Source organism: Aulonocara stuartgranti, assembly GCF_965226115.1.
Source record: "Aulonocara stuartgranti genome assembly, chromosome: 23".
NCBI classification, from domain to species: Eukaryota; Metazoa; Chordata; class Actinopteri; order Cichliformes; family Cichlidae; genus Aulonocara; species Aulonocara stuartgranti.
In genome coordinates, this window is record NC_138958.1 from 47,267,873 (window position 1) to 47,290,356 (window position 22,484).

General features: G+C 38.8%; 2 protein-coding genes and 2 long non-coding RNA genes across 15 annotated transcripts in view; 2 read left to right on the forward strand and 2 right to left on the reverse strand.

The window, feature by feature from the left end:
• The window catches only part of LOC309701484 (NACHT, LRR and PYD domains-containing protein 12-like), a 1,104,110-nt gene that overhangs the window by 263,871 nt on the left and 817,755 nt on the right, over positions 1-22,484 (forward strand). The window lies entirely within an intron of this gene.
• LOC309701511 (uncharacterized protein) lies at positions 284-13,856 on the reverse strand. 12 transcript variants are annotated; one of them, XM_082525761.1, is made up of 12 exons: positions 10,019-10,306; positions 8,597-8,825; positions 7,653-7,818; positions 7,485-7,567; positions 7,137-7,316; positions 4,676-5,282; positions 4,503-4,583; positions 3,428-3,562; positions 2,957-3,271; positions 2,292-2,855; positions 1,247-1,364; positions 284-793 (listed from the first exon to the last, which is right to left on the reverse strand). In XM_082525761.1, exons 1-6 carry the CDS (start codon positions 10,144-10,146, stop codon positions 5,142-5,144), a joined length of 927 nt encoding a protein of 308 aa, XP_082381887.1. In that variant the 5' UTR covers positions 10,147-10,306; the 3' UTR covers positions 284-793; positions 1,247-1,364; positions 2,292-2,855; positions 2,957-3,271; positions 3,428-3,562; positions 4,503-4,583; positions 4,676-5,141. The 12 variants fall into 12 exon arrangements, with proteins under 12 accessions (XP_082381887.1, XP_082381888.1, XP_082381885.1 ...); XM_082525762.1 differs by having other exon boundaries at positions 2,957-3,025; positions 3,143-3,271; positions 4,503-5,282; XM_082525759.1 differs by lacking the exon at positions 10,019-10,306 and adding an exon at positions 13,528-13,856 and having other exon boundaries at positions 4,503-5,282.
• On the reverse strand, positions 11,427-12,017 carry LOC309701611. The gene is made up of 3 exons (XR_014275171.1): positions 11,974-12,017; positions 11,809-11,889; positions 11,427-11,481 (listed from the first exon to the last, which is right to left on the reverse strand). It is a non-coding gene; the product is annotated as an uncharacterized lncRNA (long non-coding RNA).
• Positions 17,990-19,482, forward strand: LOC309701602. The gene is made up of 3 exons (XR_014275161.1): positions 17,990-18,052; positions 18,479-18,536; positions 19,093-19,482. It is a non-coding gene; the product is annotated as an uncharacterized lncRNA (long non-coding RNA).

A 22,484-nucleotide genomic window follows, 5' to 3' on the forward strand; every position in this document is an offset into this window, starting at 1 on the left:
TGAGTTAGTGCGTGAGGTTGAGAGGAACCGGCTAGATATAGTCAGGCTCACCTCAACACACGGCTTGGGCTCTGGAACCAGCCTCCTGGAGAGGGGCTGGACTCTGACTCAGTCTGGAGTTGCCCCTGGTGAGAGGCCTGGGGTGGGTATCCTGGTGTCCCTTCAGCTTGCTGCCTGTATGTTGGGGTTCCTCCCAGTGGATGAGAGGGTTTGTTATCTGTGCCTCCAGGTTGGGGTTCAGAGTACCCAGCCTTCTTGGAGTCCCTGGGTGGGACACTGGAGGGTCCTACTGGGAGACTTAAATGCTCATGTGGGCAACAACAGTGAAACCTGGAGGGGCGTGATTGGGAGGAATGGACCCCAGGACCTGAACCCGAGTGGTGTTTTGTTATTGAACTTCTGTGCAAACCACAGCTTGGCCATAACGAACACCATGTTCGAACATAAGAGTGTCCATAAGTGCACGTGGCACCAGGACACTCTAGGCCACAGGTTGGTGATTTGTTGAGTCTTCTCAGTTTGTGCTAAATCATTGAGTTGATTCTCAGTACTGTTCATTAGAGTTCCTGACCTGTTCTTTCCTGTACCTAGATTTCCTGGACGCGTCCCTGACCCTGTGTGGATTGCCTGTTGCTGGATTGGCATGAGAGTGTAACGGTGTGAGGGTGAGTGGCTGAAGAGGAGTGAGCGTGCGAGCCTGGAAGAGGTGAGTGTAACACAGACGATGCGACGAGGAGCACAGGCAGACAGGAGGGGACACAGCTGGAACTAATGGGCATAACGAGACACAAACCTACAAAGTAAAACAGGAAACTCACAGGCTGTTTCACAATACCAACTTGGGGACACGAACAGAACACAGAGGAAAGACACAGGTAGGGACAATAGAAACACTAAACACACAACTCAAACCCTAAGAACAAATACAAAACAGCAGAAACTGGAAAATAATATGGTATAATAATAATATGATACATGGCACAGTTGCTGTTAGTGTCAAAAACTAAAATACAGGATCAAAACACATTAGATAGACATTTTTAATTGAAGGCCAATTCATGCATATGTTAAACTGTGTACTTAAAAATTTCTATCGATTAGACCACAGCATAAAGTGCCATTGTGCACTATAATAATACTACTAACAGAATAATACATTTCAATCTACACACACGCACACATATACATTCAAATACATATATATACACACACACACATTTTCTCTCTTATTCACCCCCAAACCAACCTGATGCTTGTAGTATCTCCACAGCCATCAATTTTCTTTACTCTGCCATTTTCTCTTTTGATGTTTTTAATTTCATGACGGGAAAATCTGGAAATACTTTCATCACTGCCCGTGACATCTACCGAGAAATACTCAAAATTTTAATTGTGAAAAAAAAAACACAATTCTGCTCAATATAAAATTTCTGATGTTTATAATCTTGCATAAACAGTATGAAAAACAAAGAGCAATAAATAGATTTAAGTCTTTATGAACACCAGGTAACTTCTAACACTCAGTTGTTGAAATGGACATCGTGGATGAATAACTATGTGATATACCTTGTAAACATAGAGAACAAAATGGACAGGGTTAAAAATAACACTCCACTCTACAGTAAGGGCCAGAGCCATGTATATTCTTTTAAGCTGATGAATAACTGAAATAGGGAACATCTCTAGTTACTAGTTATTAGATATAGTCTGCTTCCAATGTGTGGGCAGCTGACTTCTTTTAACATCTGTTGGGCAATACTCAGTACATTCTATAAAAATGTTGTGGAGAGTCGCAACCTGTGTTATGCTAGTGCCACAGAGACTCAATAAAGTGAGTCCACAGGGTGGCCCTACAGTCTCGTAAGGTGCTGTCAGAGATGTGGATGTTTTCCAAGTTAACCACAATGCTGGACAATACATACCACCTGCATCATGATGTGCTAGCCATTCACCAGAGCGTGCTCAGTGAGAGAATGAGATTACTGATAATGCACCATTATGACACAGGAAATAATTCCCTACGGTGACTTGCTCTCTTTAAAGTATAAGTACTATCTGCAATCGCTGTGCAGCCTTAATATTTGCGAGTATGTCACAAAATCTGCATGACTTAGGGCACCAAAGTATTAACCATATACTTAATTTGTGCAGTATACTGTGAAATTTAGAATTAAGATGTATTCATATCTATTACAGCTACTGTTATGGATGTGGATATTCTTCTGACCATGGCATGATGGCATGGCAAACAAGTAAGAAATTATATACAAATGTATATTATCATCACTTACCATCACCACTAATACTCCACAGCTGAAGCCATCCTTCTGCACTGGATGGGTCAAGACACCTCCCTTCCATTTAATGTCGACCCATTCTGTTTTTGCGTGGCGGGTTCTCCTCATTTTTAAGTAATCACCGCACATTATTACAAAGCAGAATACAATTTGGTATATGTCATATTTCCTAATTTAAAAAAAAAGATATTTTACAGAATTAAAGAGAATTTTATTTATTTTTTATTTATTTATTTTTTGGCCTGTCTCGTTTGGCTCTTTTGCCATCAGAATTATTGTCTTAATAATTTGTTCACCTGATAATTTTTATTTAACCGTACTGATTTATTTTGCAAATGAGACCTGGCCAAGAGGATGCCAACAGAGAAACACGCATTGTGGGGCCAGGTACAAAAAGCTTCTACAAAAATGCAGTTGTAGTAAACTAACTTGTAAAGCCTATTTGCATATAACAAAATGTGTTGAAGCCTAAGTACCTGAATTTACGTGCAGCGAGTTTAGAGTCTTCCTCCTCTGATGAACTTGGGGCAGGATCAAGGAGATAAACAGTGTGATTCACTGCATTGATGAATTGTAGCAAAGATAAATCATTAAAACAATATTAATATATCGTCATTAAAAAAATACACAGGCTTTAAAGTTATAATCTTGTTGCTTACCAGAAACTTCCAGTGTACATTTTTAATGTTAACAAACGTGACAATGGCCTGCTACTGATCGAAGTTTACCTGTCAGAAAACATTTATGTATTTCTTACAGTTTGTGGAATTCTATTAGCATTCAATCAGTAATTCTTTCTAAATGTATTTGAACATAATTATATGGACATTGGACAGTCATCTTACGTTCCGCAAGCTTTGGCGAGAAAGCTGTGTCCGATCACCAAAGAAAATCAAGCCCGCTGTGTAATGGTTCATAATGTAGATCCCCTTTTGCTCCTTTTTTGCCAGACAATGAAAAAGCCCTTCAATTACCTACGTAAAGAATTTTCATAAACACAAAGCTATGTAATTTATATAATTTAAATTGTGTTAATGATAAATAATTACATGATAATGTCCTTTTAATTGAATTACATTACACATTCGAATTATTGTGGTTATGAGTGCTTAAATTAATCATTGATATACCTCGCCTGTTAGCCACAGGTGTGGTCGAAGGGTTCGCAAATCACTGTGGCGGATAATTATGGACGTACCATGGTTTGTTGAGGGAAGCACAGAAACCACAACCTCTGTGTCTCTTTTCTTCCACAAAGACAGGACCTCCTCATTAAAGAAAAACACACTTAACATACGATCTTACCAGCTATTGGACATGATTTTGTTATTTCTAACAAAGGTTTATGGACTGTTATTAACAATATGTCTTTGGAAAATTCATTCAAAATGTATCACTCCAAGTCTTGAATGGTAAATGAACTGGTTCTTATAAAGCGCTTTTCTACTCTTCTGAGCACTCAAAGCGATTTACACAACTTGTGCATTCACCCAAGCAGATTTTTCTAAGTGTGTTCTAAGTAACATTCACACACAATCGATGGATGCACTGGAGAGCAATTTATGGTTAGTATCTTGGATTTTTGGTATGCAGACTAGGAGAAGCCAGTAATCAAACCAGCAACCTTCAAATCAGTAGATGACCTGCTCTACCACCTGAGCTACAGCCACCCTTGAGCACTGGTAACTATATAAACTCAAAGCTGTAATGGCAACACTTGCAAAGTTAATTTTCCCATACTCTAACTATGTTCCCGAATGCTTTTTCCCATTCAGTTTCTACTGAGGAAAAAATATTTATTTATTTAGTTATTCCCAAAATTTACCATGTAATCACTGCATTCATTTTGAATTTTGGTGCCTCCCACTTAACACTAGGAGTCCCAGGCTTCTACCGTTCTACCTTTAAAAGCCGGAGCGCAGTCAAATGCTGGAAGTGGAAGATATGTATATTAGGTTGTTACCTAGGAATTCTGGAGGGAGGGGAGTGGGGGTGTGTCAGTTAAGGTTACAACTAGTCAACCAAAATCCTGGATATTCACATCGAATGAGTTGAACATGAATATCAACATGTAAATAAATAAGATTTGCCCTTCATACACGTGTCCATGACTGATTACTGTGTCATGGAAAGGATCTTCTATGGAAAAAGAAGGCATTACTATTACTTTGATGAATCCTTTATGTTAGCAGTTGTCAATCCTACCTGGAATTCTGGAGTTTCCAAGGTAACATCCTCAACTCTACCAGTCTGCACAGGGGAACTCGGGGCCATAGAGGAAGCAACCTATATAAATATCGTGTACAAGAAATACAAAAAATGTTATGCAAAATATTGGTCTTTATATATGAACGATAAATTTGCGCAACATTTTATACCGTCTTTGAAGATCTCCTGAAAGGAAATGGCTTGCGGAGTACTGTGTCACGGTCCTGAGTCTGTGGGCTCTGTGTTTTTCTGTTTGTATTAGTTATCTTTGTTTTCATGATGTGTTTTGATTCTCTTGGGTTTGATTTCTGTCACTGTATCCCCTAGTTTAGTCCATGCCTGTTCAGTTTCCTGTTTTACTTTGAAAGTCTGTGTACTATGTCAATGTGTTGAGTTTTGCCTCCCCTTGTCTTGTCATGTCTGATGAGTCCCAGCTGTGTTCTCCTCCTGTTTCACATTCCCAAATCACTTCAGTATGTATTTAAGCCCTGTGTTTTTCCCTGCCAGTTGTTGCGTCCTCCACGTTTGTTGTGTGTGTATCCATGGTCGTCTACCTTCAGCATTTCCTGTCTAGTTAGTTTAAGTTGTTGTTTATGTATCGTCCAAAGGTGACTCTCCAGCAAATAAAGCCGTCGTTTAAGTTAATGTTTTGTCTCCGAGTCCTGCACGTGGGTCCAGCCACTGACAGCCACACAACTCATCGTGACATACTGTTACATATCTCCTCTTCTTTTTTTGGCGACGTTCCTTCCATTTTTCTTCGTCCACTCTAAATTTCTGAACCAAAAATATGAGTCATTGAACATTGTTTAGGAATTACAAGTGAAAGGCTGTGACAACATTTTCCTTAATTTACAATAAACCAAAACACACAAAAATGTCCAGTAAGACACACAGGTGCAACCAAGCTACAGTGGGGCAAAAAAGTATTTAGTCAGCCACCGATTGTGCAAGTTCCCCCACCTAAAATGATGACAGAGGTCAGTAATTTGCACCAGAGGTACACTTCAACTGTGAGAGACAGAATGTGAAAAAAAAATCCATGAATCCACATGGTAGGATTTGTAAAGAATTTATTCGTAAATTAGGGTGGAAAATAAGTATTTGGTCAATAACAAAAATACAACTCAATACTGTGTAACATAACCTTTGTTGGCAATAACAGAGGTCAAACGTTTACTATAGGTCTTTACCAGGTTTGCACACACAGTAGCTGGTATTTTGGCCCATTCCTCCATGCAGATCTTCTCGAGAGCAGTGATGTTTTGGGGCTGTCGCCGAGCAACACGGACTTTCAACTCCCGTCACAGATTTTCTATGGGGTTGAGGTCTGGAGACTGGCTAGGCCACTCCAGGACTTTCAAATGCTTCTTACGGAGCCACTCCTTTGTTGCCCGGGCGGTGTGTTTTGGATCATTGTCATGTTGGAAGACCCAGCCTCGTTTCATCTTCAAAGTTCTCACTGATGGAAGGAGGTTTTGGCTCAAAATCTCACGATACATGGCCCCATTCATTCTGTCCTTAACACGGATCAGTCGTCCTGTCCCCTTGGCAGAAAAACAGCCCCATAGCATGATGTTTCCACCCCCATGCTTCACAGTAGGTATGGTGTTCTTGGGATGCAACTCAGTATTCTTCTTCCTCCAAACACGACGAGTTGAGTTTATACCAAAAAGTTCTACTTTGGTTTCATCTGACCACATGACATTCTCCCAATCCTCTGCTGTATCATCCATGTGCTCTCTGGCAAACTTCAGACGGGCCTGGACATGCACTGGCTTCAGCAGCGGAACACGTCTGGCACTGCGGGATTTGATTCCCTGCCGTTGTAGTGTGTTACTGATGGTGACCTTTGTTACTTTGGTCCCAGCTCTCTGCAGGTCATTCACCAGGTCCCCCCGTGTGGTTCTGGGATCTTTGCTCACCGTTCTCATGATCATTTTGACCCCACGGGATGAGATCTTGCGTGGAGCCCCAGATCGAGGGAGATTATCAGTGGTCTTGTATGTCTTCCATTTTCTGATGATTGCTCCCACAGTTGATTTTTTCACACCAAGCTGCTTGCCTATTGTAGATTCACTCTTCCCAGTCTGGTGCAGGTCTACAATACTTTTCCTGGTGTCCTTCGAAAGCTCTTTGGTCTTGGCCATGGCGGAGTTTGGAGTCTGACTGTTTGAGGCTGTGGACAGGTGTCTTTTATACAGATGATGAGTTCAAACAGGTGCCATTCATACAGGTAACGAGTGGGGGACAGAAAAGCTTCTTACAGAAGACGTTACAGGTCTGTGAGAGCCAGAGATTTTCCATGTTTGAGGTGACCAAATACTTATTTTCCACCCTAATTTACGAATAAATTCTTTACAAATCCTACCATGTGAATTCATGGATTTTTTTTTCACATTCTGTCTCTCACAGTTGAAGTGTACCTCTGGTGCAAATTACTGACCTCTGTCATCATTTTAAGTGGGGGAACTTGCACAATCGGTGGCTGACTAAATACTTTTTTGCCCCACTGTATAACATCACAATGTGGGGCACCTCAATATCCCACCACATCAAGAAGACTTTTTTTTAATGTTCCATTTTGAAACGGCAAAGCATTGATGGACATCAGCCAGTCATTTTGCAAACCTTTCTTTGAAGCATTCTTTTTGAGTCTTCGTACTCCTTCAGCAGCGCTGTGTGACTGATTTGATACTGGACAACAAAGTCATCCAGCCTGGTGAGCCTTCCCGAATGTAGACGGATATGTTTCAGATCCCACTGGCTCTTCTCCATTATCCCCTGCGTTTTATTATTCTCAGTAATATTCTGAAAAATCAAATTAAGAAATCATTAAATGTGATTTTTTTTTTAAAGATACACATTGTTGTTGTGTGCAATGTTGTATGATCTGCAATACAGATGACTCCTCTGGACCCGCCGTTTCTCAATCACACCACACAAATATGTATATATACTAAAAATCATGTGTCTTACTTGTCTCTTGATCTTTCTTAAGGCATTGTATTTGTTGTGGTACTGCTCATACATTTTCCCAGTGCCATGTCTTCCAAGGTCACCTTTGGATTTTGAAGATTAGAATAATATTGATGTGTGTAATTTCATTTTATAAACTAATTACTTGTCTACTTTAAAATGGCTTACCTAACATTATTGCAGACCATAATCCAGAAAAAGGAAGAAGATATTTGCTGATGTGCTCCATGAGCCCCTTGCTGTAGTAAGGGTTTGCCTCACCATCCATCTCCAATGATGTGTTGGAAATGAGCTTCTTAAAATGTCTCCCAAAGAGGTTGTTTCCCTTGACTCCCTAGCCAACAGACAAAACAGAATAATTATGTGATTTGAACATTGTGTGCACTCATCTTTCATATCTATAATCTAAAAACCCAACATTATGTTGTATAAAACATTTAAAATTACTTGTGACTTGTGATTATTATAGAATAGAATAGAATAGAATAGAATAGAATAGAATTCAACTTTATTGTCATTGCACATGCACAGGTACAGGGCAACGAAATGCAGTTTGCATCCATCCAGAAGTGCTTTAGTGATATAGATATATTACAATATATATTAGCAATAATATAGATATGTGAGTATATTACAGAAATGGGTCTATTATGGTATGTTATAATGTACACGGTATGAAGTATGTTGTGAATATTCTATAACTATAAGTATGTACAGGCTGTAGTGAGTACAAGCTATGTACAGGATATGAACAGGATATAAATATGAAAAACTATACAGAATATGAAATAAATAACTTTACAGAATCTGAGATATACAGCTATACAGAAATGGGAACTATGCAAGTTGTAAACAGTTGTAGGATTAAAGATTATCGAATGTACAGAATGATTATTTACACAGAGCTATACAGTAGTGCAGTTAAGATAAGTGAGGGTGTAGACAGTTTCTACAGAGGCTATATAAAGTGCTAGTGGTTGTGAGTGGTGGTTCAGTCCATGTTATTATTGTGTTTGAGGGTACAGTTATTATGCTATTCCAAAGTATTTAAAAAGATATATAAGAGGCAAAAGTTTAGCCTTTAGTTTTAATAAAAATTGACTTCAGTTTACCTTCAGGTCCTCATCAGCTTTTGAGTTTCTGTCATTGCCATCAACATCAACATTGGCTTTCTGCATCAACAACTGAAGGTTGTGAAAATGTTTTTCGACATTCTCACCACTACACGGACTCCCAAAAACAACTGCAGCACTTTGAACCATGTCAGTGAGGTCTTTTAAGGAAGTTGCAGTAGTGAAGACTCCAAAAGTGTGCATTGCAAGATGGTAGTTCTTTGGTGCACTGCAGTTAAAGAAAAAATTGTCTTTAAGTGTTTCCAAAACAGTAATAATGTTTTCCCAAATTGAAAAATGAAATGCCATGTCACATGTCACAATAAAAAACAAACAAGTGAATACCATATTAAAAGGACTACACTTTAGAGATGGCACGATACCACTTTTTTATGTCCGATACCGATACCGATATCATAAATTTGGATATCTGCCGATACCGATATGAATCCGATATAGTGTTTTTTAATCAACAAAACTGTTTTTTTTTTAAATATCTTGCTGCATTTTGTATAAGTTCATACTCAAGTTTAAAACAACAACTACACTAAAGCTATTCTGTTATACCTGTATGCAAAAAAAAATATTTCATAGTTCAGCAATACTGATCAATCTAATAAACTTAAACCTACACCATCCTCCCTATTCTGGTATTTTAAAGAGTACTTAGCATAAATATTAAGCAGCCTAACTAATAGGGTTCCAACTCCCAGCAACAACAAAAATAAATAAATAAAAAATAGGGAACCACCCCTCACGCTCCACCTCATGATGCTTAATCGACGTAACCAACCTTAATTTGATGCAGTGTGAAAAAAAAATGCACAGAAATCAATTATTTTTCAAGAAATATTAAATAGATTCAACATCTTTCTTCAACAAAATTGCAGACTGCACAGATGGCTTACTAGGGTATATATATTAGACTTAATAGTTACTATATACAGTAATGGACTTCTATTTATTTTGCATCAAATTAAAACTTTGGGTGTCAGATAATTATTTATTAAAAGCTAGACATTTTAAATGAGAATAAGAAAGAAAAGTATGTCTTTGTGCCCCCTTTTCCCTGTTAATGCCCTATCGGCCCCCCTGGCTAAACTTTGCTAGATCCGCCCCTGCACAGTTACCAGCGTCAGCTACGTAGAAAAAGATCCTCGAGTAGAAAGTAATATTAAATAAATTCTAACAACAGCTGATCAAGCTTAAACGTGCTGCTGTTGTTCAGCCGCTGGTTTCCTCTTTCTGGTGCAAAGTGGGCCAAAAGCAAACTAGAGACACGGACTCGCGACAGAAAAGCCGATCAGCTGATCGTTAAGCAGTTTCATGATTGAAGTAGCAGCAAGAAGAGGCAGTCGCTCCATATATCGTTTGTTAAGCTTAATGCAGGAATGCTTTACAAACATTCAGAGATGGACTTACACACTTGCTTTACTTCTCTCGGGATAACTTTGTCGGAGATGAAATGCCAGGTTGCTAGCGAAGCTCCAAATGCTATCCAGACCACCGACAGGTCCCGCATGCCACAGCCGCTCTATCACGTGATGCATACTGCTCCGACGTGCTAACGTTCTGAGGTGAGTTACGGCGTGTTGCAAGTTTTGTGAGGTGCTTTCGTGATATTTAATGGATCGGATTACATTTTTTATTTTTCTCCGATATCCGGTCCAGTAATTTAGGTCAGTATCGGACCGATACCGATACGTAATATCGGATCGGTCCATCTCTACTACACTTACTACTTTTTACAGATCTCCTTGGCATTCTTCATAACATGACTAAGGCATCTGTGAAGAATTGGAACCTCGAAGTCTTCCTTGTTTCCTTTCCCCGAAGCGATGTTATAATAATGATTTATTGTGTCAGAGAGATTTTTTTTGCAAAAGCTAAACAGATAGCTTGCATTAGGACCATAGATCCATCACACATAAGCATTAAAGGTGAACGCATGGCTTTGCGCCCAAAGGCCCTTGCAACATCAGTCAGAAATGCTTCCAAAAAACATGTAACTGAGGCAGTGGTATGGTCACATGTTAAATATGTAGCCACTGGTAGGGGAGAGGATGTTTTCCGTGGATTTCTTACTACAAGTTCGTAAACATAGAAAGGAGGCGAACCCTTTCTTTTTTTCATGATACTTCCTGTAGCATCCAAATAAAGTATGTCCTCCCGACAGCGGCTCTGGAAAATCTCAATGCTCCTGGAAGACCATAAAAAAACACCTTTTGGATGTAACATCACTTTCTGCAATACATCCTCTGGGTTGTTCTTCTTGTTTGCCACCATTAACTGGAGACTCATAATCTCATTATGATGAAGACGACTTTTCTTTCGGATTTCCAAGGCTATGTTTCTCAACACTTGAGGAGTTGGAACTTCATCTCTACAGCCCGATTGCACAACATCATCATCCATTTTGCTCATTGTTTCCAGATACATGGGTCTAGGTAATTGCTTTTCCAATTCATGGCCAATTTTATCTCTCTTATGAGCTCTTACAGGTCTTCTTCTTAGTTCATAGTGGTTGTGCACACACTCGAGACCTTGAAAATTGACTTTTGCCTTTAGATCGTCTTCATTATCTACAGTGACAGTGACAGTGACTGGACAATCCTCAAAACTGCAGTAACCCAGACACCAGAAGAAAGGGCCCTTTCTTACTGAGTCCAAAGCCTTGACTCTGTGCCTTTTGAAGGCAAAGGAACAATATGGAAACACTGTCCGTATTCCGTCTGAAATCAGATTTGTCCACTGTAGTCCCTTGTATCCTCTTTGGGATCTCTTATTTTTTATATTAGTCCATTCTTCCTTTTCAGGAAAAAAAAAATTGTTGCAAGTGGGACCCTGATTCTTATGAATCCATCATCAGATGAGTTGCTGTTAGGCTAAAAAAGAGGAAAAATTTATTTTGTGAGAAAACATTTTGTCCATGTTACATAACTACCGTAATATCAGTAAATATACCTGAAATACTTGTGTATTTTAAGTATATTAACAACCAGTGTTTCTAATGTCAGAATATATAGCAAAAATTCATGTTGAGAAGTGTCATGAAATATAAATTTCATTCTATGTTACAACATTTGATAAAATTCTTTATTTAATTGTATATTGTGTTTTTAAAAATATTTTTTATGTAACATAAAGTGGTCATTTAAACAATGATCCTAGCGCCAATCATAACTTATGTGAAAGCATTTTTAATGACTGACCTGCTCAGGAGACAGCTGTCCATCCTCCTGCAAGGAGATGTCCGGTGACAGAGAAGCGGCAGCTGATAGTTCTTCTGGTTGCTATTACATGAGTTGAGAGGTGTAACTTTAGTGTAATTACATGGAAGTGTTAAGGAGAAATTATGATAGTACAGACAGACTGACCTGCGCAGGAGACAGCTGTCCATCTTCCTGCGAGGAGATGTCCGATGACAGAGAAGCGGCAGCTGATAGTTCTTCCTGTTGAAAATGACATTACCCGTAACAATATTAATTTTAGGGATAATTTCAACAGTAACACATTGACTAAAATTTGGTATACCAACATATTTGATATCAAACACATAGAATTTTATTTATGGAACCTGCTCTGGTGGCTTTTGTCCATTATCTGAATCCCCTTTGACTGGTATAGACAAGTTCTGTAGAGAACAGGCATACATTTTTAATAAATTTGATTTTAACTAAATAATTTAATACAATATATATTTTTTAAAAATAAGTGAAAAGAACTAACCTGACGAAATGCATCACAAATTCTGTAGCGGTTATTTTGATTATTCTGAATACCAAGTGTCAGGCAAACTTGACCTCAGGGGCCTTCTTTATGAAGTGCATGGTCCTCCAGTTGGATGCCATGTTTTTTCAGCTGTTCCACAGTTTCAATAATTTCATTGATTGTAATCGTTTTATTTTTGTTCTAAAACAGAAGATATAGCATTTTCAGTTTTATTTTTCGTGGAAAATGTATATGAAAGAAAAGAAGAAACAAATACATACCCCAAATAAGCAGAAGCGGTAGACTCTAAGTGTAAAAAAGAAATCATTACATTGTCATTTATATCATTGAAATCATAACATTTTATAAAGAATATGTATAATATTCTCAATGAATTGAGAACAATTTTAAATCGGTGCCACTAATTACAAAACTATCAACTTTGTTTCTATTCAAGTACATGTTTTTGTGAAATGCAATGCCCCTGAAGAAAATGTGCAGCACTTGATGTTAAAAAGCCATTGCCTGTTAGCAACAGATGTGCCTGTTATAGAACACGTGTTAATTAATTTCTGCCGTATGCTACAACTTTGCCTGAGTCCTGTGCGCAAATCTTTTTTTGTTTTTGCTCATAGCGAAGCCTGTTATCGAAAAAATATGGTGAAATAAATGTAATTTTAAGTGTTACACATAAGAAAAAAGACATTTTTACAATCAGAAATAAACTAGCTAATATCTTAGGCTAGGCTACAAGTAGGGATGGGTATCGTTTAGGTTTTATCCGATACCGGTGCCAAATCGGTACTTTTGAAACGGTGCCGGTGCTCAAACGGTGCTCAAACCGGTGCTTAAAGAATGGAGAACATAAAATTGGTCCAAAAACCACTCATGTTCAGCTGGTTTTTTGTAAAAAGATAACAATGTTAGCCTTTTCTACAGCTATGGGGCATATATGGTATCACTCTTGGCTGGAAGCAGTGCTTAAACAATGGAAAAAACACAAACTTTGTCCAAAAACCTCTCATGTTTAGCTGTTTTCCACTTTTTCTTTGGTCATTTTAGCCTTTTTGGCCAGGGTGAAGGGAGTATCTGCCATCAAACAAGAAGACAGCCGCATGTAGCTATGATGATGTTTGCTAGTTCACCTTACGTGCATTAATGTAATAACGTGGTTAGCCTACTCAAAGTAAATTACACACGAACAACATTAAGCTACTCACGCAGAGAAGAACGGCTGCTGCTGCATCATCATCCTCATCATTTCTGCTACACTGGCAGGGCTAGGGGCCAGGACTCTACTCTTCGGGTTTTTGGGGATGTTGCTAAATCCGGGTCCGATAACAGGCACCACACCCGCAGTAGATGCGCTCGGTGTGAGGTCTCGCAGCAAGCTATCAAATACGGCGCATTTCTCGGCTTTTAAAAAAAACGCTATGCGTCGCCAGGTGTTTCATCAGATTCGAGGTGTTACCTCCTTTGACAGTATCACAGTATCAGCTTAAAGCACTTGTTGCAGGCTGCTGAGTTTGCATATTTTGCTGTGAAGTACAGCCAGATTTTTGACCGCTTCGTCTTGGGCATTTTTAATCTGTAGCTCTGCTCTAAAAGAACGTACGTACCTGGACCCGCCTACTATCCTCAGAAACATAAAATGATTGGCTAGAAGTGTATCACAGCTCAGGAAAAAAAAGCACCGAAATAAAGCACTGAAATGTGCGCTGCTTTTCGGTCTGGTTACTACCGTTTATGACACCGGTACCCATCCCTAGCTACAAGACTTGATTACTCAATTACATGTAATTGGAGATGAACTACTTTGTTAGCAAATTTTAAAAGTTAATATTTAAAGTTTATACTTAAAAAACGAACTCACCCCTTCTCCTTCTTCGGCATTTTTTCTGCACAAGACTTTTATGTTCAAAATGACATGTTTTCACCTCTAGTTTTTGGAATGTCGACAGAGTCAGACACTCAAAGCTCGCATGTCCAGTAGTGGGCGGTATAGGCTCTCCAACAGATTTTGTTTTTTTCAAGTGGACCATTATGGCTTTGCAATATTGCTCCACTTGATTAAAATTTTAAAATATCTCTATTTATTCAATCATTTTATTGTAAAAAATTTGCAGTTATTATCAAAGGAATACACATAAGTGGTTGATAGGAAATATTAAGACTTAGACAAGAGACGTTCAAAAGATGGGGAAAAACAGAGGGGATGTGGGACGGTGACACAAGACAGTAAATTCCATTGGATTACCTACTGGAAGAAAAAAACAGAAAAGAAAACAAGCAAAAATATAACACAATACACAACAGCAAGTATCACATCCACAACCTAGATAAGTATAAGTAACAGTAGAGAATAAATATTGGTGTCAGCACGGCCCCTGCCAAGAAACATTACCATCTACATGTATTTAAAATTGAGACGTGGGCACCGGCAACTTAGGAGAGGTTGAATACACAGACCATCCCTTGGACGCCATTCAGCATGCCCAGCACAAGTGATGTTGATGTATAGATTGTGGAATAAAATTGAGGTACAGGTGGTCGGAAGGGGACACAGCAGGAATGTCTCACACCCACCTCAGTGAAACAACTGTACGCCAAAGCCCTGCATGTGTGGCGGTGTGATGGAGTGGGGATGAGGAGGGGAGGGAAGTGAAGGCAAAGTACTCTCTCGTGGGGCCAGGTCCCCCGCTGACCCAAGTAGGCACCCCTGGAAGCCACAAAGGCCCATCCGGACGGGGGCCTACATTAGCACCACCACCAAGCCCCACGGAGCCTTGGGTGGTGGGCGCACATCGTAACCCACCACAGAGGAAAATACATCCACCCAAACATTCAATAATCTCTCTGACTGCATAAGACGAAAGACACCACAGCTGAGTTTATTGTCCACCTCTGTACTAATTTTAAAGTTAACTATTGTCTTTTTTTTGTGGGTTTTAAATGTGGTGAATACTTGACAAACAAAGTAAAAAGAAAAAACCAAAAAGACAATTATAAATTAAAGGGCCTTGGAGATGTCATTCAAACTAACACCATTGCACATCAAAACATAAATGTGAGTAACAGAAAGAATAAAAAAACATTTCAGAATAATTCTAAGGTGGAATTACCCTGTGGAAACAGGAACTTTCCATTTTAGAGCATTTTGAAATCACTAAAAGTTAGGTCAATTATGGACAATTTGAAAACTCTTTTATTTTGGAAGGCATAATCAGAATGACTTGATATTGATATGGTATCACTGTGGGGCTGTATACTGTTGATCTAAGGTAAAATCACCCTGTGGAAACAGGAATCTTCCATTTTAGAGCATTTTGAAATCAATGAAAGTTAGGTCAATTATGGACAATTTGAAAGGGCTTTTGTTTTTGAAAGCAAAATCAGAATGACTTGATATTGATATGGTATCACTGTGGGGTTGTATACTGTTGATCTAAAGTGGAATTACCCTGTGGAAACAAGAATTTTTCATTTTAGAGCATTTTGAATCGTTAGAAGATTAAGTCAAATATCTGCAATTTCAAAGGGCCATTACTATGAAAAGCAAAATCAGACTGACTTGATATTGATATGGTATCACTGTGAAAAAGACTGCGGTTGGAAAGTGTTGATACAAAGTTCAAATAGTATTTGGAAATACGACTTTTGCTTTTCAGAGCATTATGAAGTCATTGAAAGAGTAGTTCAAAAATGAAGATTCACAGGGCTTTTACTTTGAAATCCAAACTAAGATGGCCTTGATAGTGACAGGGCACAATTAGGGTACAAGGCTGTGTCATATAGATCGTTCATTAGAGTTTGTAAAATAAAATAAAAAAGCCTAAATTATATGTTATTATGTTCTTAACATATCTGTTAATTGTTAATTAGATGCATTTTTTTTTCTTTTTCTGCCCATTCTGTTGGTTTTTGTTTTTTGCCCTTCTCCCCCGTCCCTCTTCTCAGCTGTTTCTCTTTCCCTCTTTCTTTCTCCCCTTCTTTCCCCCAGTCAAGTCTGTCCCGTATTCAGCAAGTGAAAATAAAATAAACAATAAAAGGTGAATCAAATGGACCATTACGGCAAGGCTGGGATGGTCAATTTGGTAAAGTAAATCCGTTGGGCATCTTTCTTTGCCTTTAGACAATAATTCTGATGGCAAAAGAGCCAAACGGGACAGGCAAAAAAGAAAAAAAAAAAAGTCCAGTCACACCTCCAACACTTAACACCCACAACTACTACTTGGCTCTATATTAGGAGCCACTGACTCACCTGCCAAACACCACCTTTTACAGCACCTACTGTTTATAATGCTGCTCCTCTCTGTCCTTTCCACAACACCTACCTGCATGGTTTTGCTGAGAATACCAAGCCACAAGGTGACATTCACATGATTTAATTAGGAAAGAAACTAGCATACATTCAAGCGGATCCCAAGAGTGAGTTACTTAAAAGACAGTAAATGCACAACTTCCTCAAAGCACTTCAAATATGTGTGAAATTGAAGCCAAAAAATTCCCAGCTAACTTTCCAGGAAGTCCTCCATGCCCGTGCTTTGAATTGGTTTCTTTTTAGATAGATTGCAAAGTTTGACATGTTGACGTATGTAAAGTGCAGTAAAAATAGAAAGAAAAGAAAGTAGAAAAAAGAAAAAAAACAAAAAAAAAACACATCTGTTAATTCACTCGAAGTTGGCTTTTATTTTGAAATCCGGTTTCCACATCCATTCCCGTAATACTTTGAATACACAGGGAACGTAAAACAAACTGGAGGCTGGCTTGACTGCAAGTCTCGAATTGGAGGCTGGCTTGACACCAGTGCTGCACTGACTGTGGGACTTTAATGTGTTAAAAGCAGGTTGAAGACGCCTCAGAAACATTTGAAGATTAAAATTTAGCATTATGGCTGCTGGTGGTTTGTAAAGCCTCTACTCAGCTGTATTTTTGTTACTAATTTATGTTTGTTGTTGTTTAACACAGATTTCAGAAGAGCAAATATGCTTAATAGTTTAACTAGATTTCAATTGTCAGTGTGGGACTGCTGAGTCACCTGAAGAACTCATTTCATTCATTCTCCACATGATGTTCATATACAGAAATGTTTCACAGGAACTGATTTCTCCCAAAGGGTGAACTAGTGTGATTCCATAGATTACCTCTGTATGAATGTACTTCTTAAATGAAGGCAAGTGTTTGTCCTTTTCTGTTCCTCAGGTACAGTACGTGATATCAAGGGCAGGCGGTCAACACTGGGGGAAGACAAGAAGCAGACGTACTTCCAAGAAGGAGCTGCAGTGAGGTCAGAGGTCAGAATTTAACAGCTCAGGTTTATATTTTAGAGGTTATAAAAAATCAAAATGTATTTATAAAGAAACCTTTAAATAATAGTCATAATTATGCTTATTATAAGAAATATCAAACATTTAAGTGGATTTTCTGTTACACATATTGTGTTAGCCCTGCAATAAACTGGCAGCCTGTCTTTGTCCTGTATCAGCTGGGATAGGCTTCGTCCTCCCGCAACCCTGAATTGGATACATTGTATTCCAATTATGTAATCTGATCATTTACAAACTGAAGGTATCTAATCAAAATGTAAGTAATAATTATAAAATGGGAAAGCAGAAATAAGTGTGACATGAATGTAAATGTGTGAGCTGACAGAGAGGACAGCTACATGTAGTCTGAAAAACCTCCTGTTAAAGGAGGAACCAGTTAGAAGCTGTTTTCAAAGTAGCTGAGCAGATTTCATCTCAAGTAAGCGATTAAGTGTTTGTTCGTTTGTTCTGCCACTTAAAGAGCATTTAAGGACGTCGTTTGAGTGTCCAGTTGAATTAATTCTACTGGCTCTCATGGTCATTTGTTATTATAGACATATTTTTCATGTTCATCCAGCTATTTAGTAAATTCTATCTATTTAGTAATATCCGTCAGCTATAAAATGTAATATAAATATAAAAATATCTAAATATCTCCTGTCCTTTATGTTTTAATGATGTAAGTCTGTTATCGTGTTACATTAGCATTCCTCACATATCAATGAGATGCTGTACAGTACAATCCTACTGACACAGCAGAAGGATAACGACGGCTATTCAACATCGTTACACGACACATTCGAGCTGCATGACACAGACAAAGTGACTAAATCATCTTTTTTCTGGTTTATTGTCTTCAAACCAGCAGACAAAGCTGATGGCAGAAGATGTCAGAGAAGAACTTCAGGCCGTGGACTGAAAAGGTATTTTTTTCTTGTTATCAAAAGACATTTGGAGTGGCAGCTTCTACAAGTGGTTGTGCTAAAGTAAAGCTTACAGTCTAAGAAATAACAGTGTTGATGTTCAGCACAAAGAGAAAAGAGCCACCAAAAAGCTGTCAGCCACAGATGTGCTATAAGAGTTAGAAACTCTACTTATGGAGAAACTTTCTAAGTCTAACAGGGGACAGGTACTCCTGCCCAAATAACATGATATAACCCCACATACAGCCCAGCCATAAAGTGAACCAAGCCATTTAGTTAAAGACAGCATGGGACCAAATGCATGTAACCAGCCTGCATCAACCTGACATTTCTTCCTCCTGAATTAAATGAATGAATGGATGAAAGTTAAATGACTACAAACCTAAAGCCACTAGTTCCCACACTGGAGCTCCCTGACACTGTGTGTTAACCGTATTTAGCTTGTATCAACAGTTGTAACAGGCTAAGCCACCTGAGACACTGCATTGAATTTGTTCCTGTCTTAATGATTTCAGCTGACTGGTTTCAGCTCAGATGTTCTGCTTTTTCCTTTCAGTAGATCAAAGCAGCTCGTGCTCCTTCTGCTTCCAATTTAGAAGAAGAAGAAGAAGGCGAAGGCTTCAGCGAAGTGGCGTTCATGGTCTCAGTGAACAGTCACGGTCACACACTGCATGTGGTTTTAAAAGCAACATGTCTGTTCAGTACAACGATGGAGATGTGTAATATTAGTGCAGCTACGGTTTGTTCTTGAACATCAGTTCTGTTTTCTACTTTGATCACTTAGACCAAAAAAGTGTTGTTTTCAGATTCTTTCTTTTACATCTATAAAGCACCTGCTCATTTTTTTTATTACAATTAGTTTCACATAAATGTTAGTGTTTCCTTTATGATCTTTTAATGCTTACACTACACTGTACATGTCTACATTAGAGACATTTCTGTTTCCTGTTTCTGTTGACTTAGAGTTGTGAAATGTTCTTTTATTTGATGCACAATATGAAGCTCATAATTTTCTTACAAATAAAACTCTAATGACAAACATGAACAGCTGTGCTTATTTCTGAGACATGAGTTTTTGAATGTGTTCATATTTAGACAGTGTGCATCTGTCTGCTGAAACTGTGATGTGAACCTGAGGTGATGGTCAACAGAAGGCAAATATACATCAATATAAAACAATATTGAAGTAATGTCTTTACCCTCTGCAGCGTGTGGACGCTGTGCACGCAATCACCTTATTCACTGTAGTAAACATGCGCCGCTAGCTCACGTGACTGACTGTCTCCATGGTTACATTGTATATTATTAGCTATGTAAACAGCTTCCAAAGATACCGCCATAGCTCTCTGCAGCTGTAACACTTTCACACTTTGCAAATCATTTCACGTGTTTGATAGTTATGAAGACAGAATATGTTTTTAAGGTCATGCTAGGTGGTTGCTATGGTGGTTGCTGTGGACTTGGGTGGACCGCGTCCGATTCCTGTTATTAGCTGTCCACCGTAGGGAGGCTACGTTCCATTTACAAGTAGTGACAGTCTGCCGCAACTCGAACTCAAACCCCACTTTGTTCTTTAATTATAGGCCTTTTATAGCCGTTCATGACACGCACACACACACATAAAGCACTTTGCCTCACCATGAGAATGCAACTTCACCTAACCTAACCTTAAAGTATGTGATATAGGATAGAAAAATGAAGCAACCAGAGATTTAATGATGAAGACTCTGGGTTCTGTAGTTCACGTTTTACAGTCCTGAATGACTCTTTGCATATGATTTATTGAAGAGGAGTTTAGAATGCACTTTACATTTAGACTGTTGCTGTTTCATTTTTTACATTGTTGCCGTGTTATGTCATGAATAAGGTTCACCTGCTGGGGGTTTGATGGATCAGCTGGACAATACAGTCAAAGACAGACTTCATTCATCATATGCAAGAATCCTAGTTGGATTTTTGTTGTCACTCATGTTTTTGAAACAAATATTGAAAACAATTCTGACAGACTGGATACCTGGTCAGGGTGTACATTACCTTGCACTCAAGCATCCCAGGACAGAGCCCTGCCCCACCATGAGCCTGGGTGGATACGTGGTTATTAATATAAAAGGACCGATACTGAATATGAATATTTCATGAAAACTGAATTATAATACAAATTAGTAATAAGGGTTTCTCTGCGCCCTTATCTACCCCATACTCAAAGAGCTGCGGGCAGAGAGGGTGACAGGCGAGGATGGCACTGAAGAGAAGATGCTCGGTTTCTGGAGTCTCCTGGTCCTGTCAGTAGGATGCATCTGCTGTGTCTTCTCGTGGATGCTCACCTACCTTGACTCCTTCCAGCCTGGTATGGATTTCCCAACACTGCGGACAGTGGCCCACGTCAGAGACGTTTAATATTGATTACATATGTCTGAATTGCTAACCCTAGCCCTAACCCTAGCTCAACAGACCACAATGCCCTGGACTGTCAGTATTATTACATGCTGTGAACATAAGTACCTTTGATCACAGTTTATATTGTAAAAGAGAAGGAATATTGGAAAGAAAGATCAACATTGTGATATTATTTCTTCCAAACTGACCAGAAACATGCTTGTCAGACTCTCACAGCAAAGGATCAGACTCACTGTGCATGACAGCTCAGGCCAATGATGTCTGTTAGATTGTCAGTTGTTTAGTGCTTCTGTACAGTTAGGATCACCGTCTCTATTTCAGAATAATTAATATGCGGAAAACACTAAAAGTTGATTGTCTTCCAATATTCTAGCATAATTAAAAAACTTTGACTTTGTAAGTACATATTATTAGTCCTAATGCCAGCATGATTCTTCATAACTCCTGCTTTGAAATACTGAACTTTGAAATTGACCTGATGAAAGATCATTTACAGTGGCACTCTGTCAGGATCATTCTGACTGTAAGATCACTGTATTAATCTGAATCCTTCTGAAATGTGCTGTGAATGAATGCTGATGCAACTCACTGTGGGAAAGCTGTTAATAAAAGGAATCTGTGACACATGCAGCACATTCACAGAGGAAGAGGACACAAAGGGAGGACACGCAGAGGCTGTGTTGAAGTCAGGAATCCAAATCTTTATTAAAAAACAGGCAGCGGTAACAAACAGGAAGACAAGCAGTCCATCAAACAGACTACAGGGTCAAACATACAGAGAATTCAAACAGCAGTAAAAAATAACTGGACACTGAAAAACTTAAAGCAATGTGTGACGCAATAGAAGGAAGCAGCGCAGTATATTCACTGAATTATCATCAATTACAAAAGAGAAAAACGACGATTTCTAAGGATTATTTTCTTAAATGCAGTTAGTGTGGCTGGTAAAGATGGAAACATACAGAATGTAAACTGTGTGAGTTTGTGAACTTTGTTAGTAACAAATTAGGTAAAAACCCAAAACAGACAAAACACAGAAAGAGGCTCTCAGTATTCATTCATAATTAGAAAGAAACATTCTGGTCGTGGTTTTTTACAGTCTTAGTTCCGCTCGCTGTCATCATTATAATCATCATGATCAATGGCGAGGTCCTGAGGTGGGTGGGGCTGTCTCTGGTGATGTCACCATGAAGGAACAGCATCTGGCACGTGTTGGTGAAACATCCCAGTACACTGGTGTAGTTTCCTCTCCAGCTGTTTGACATGTGACACTTGAACATTAAGGGGAAGAAGAAGAAACAGTGTTAGGTCAGGTGACCACATGGTTTCTAAAGTAACTGACAGGAAGTAACCAGGCCGTTAGAAATGGATGGCATGTGTTTAGAAATACTGGAGTTGGGTAACTCTACTTACCAAAAGCAGAAGCAGACTGATATGCTGCTCCTCCTCCTTTATGCATTCCAAGGAAGAGGGAGGAAGTTACAAACTGATCCTACCACACTTCACGTGTCTCGCTATGAAACCTAACGGATCAATGGTTAAGCTGTTTTG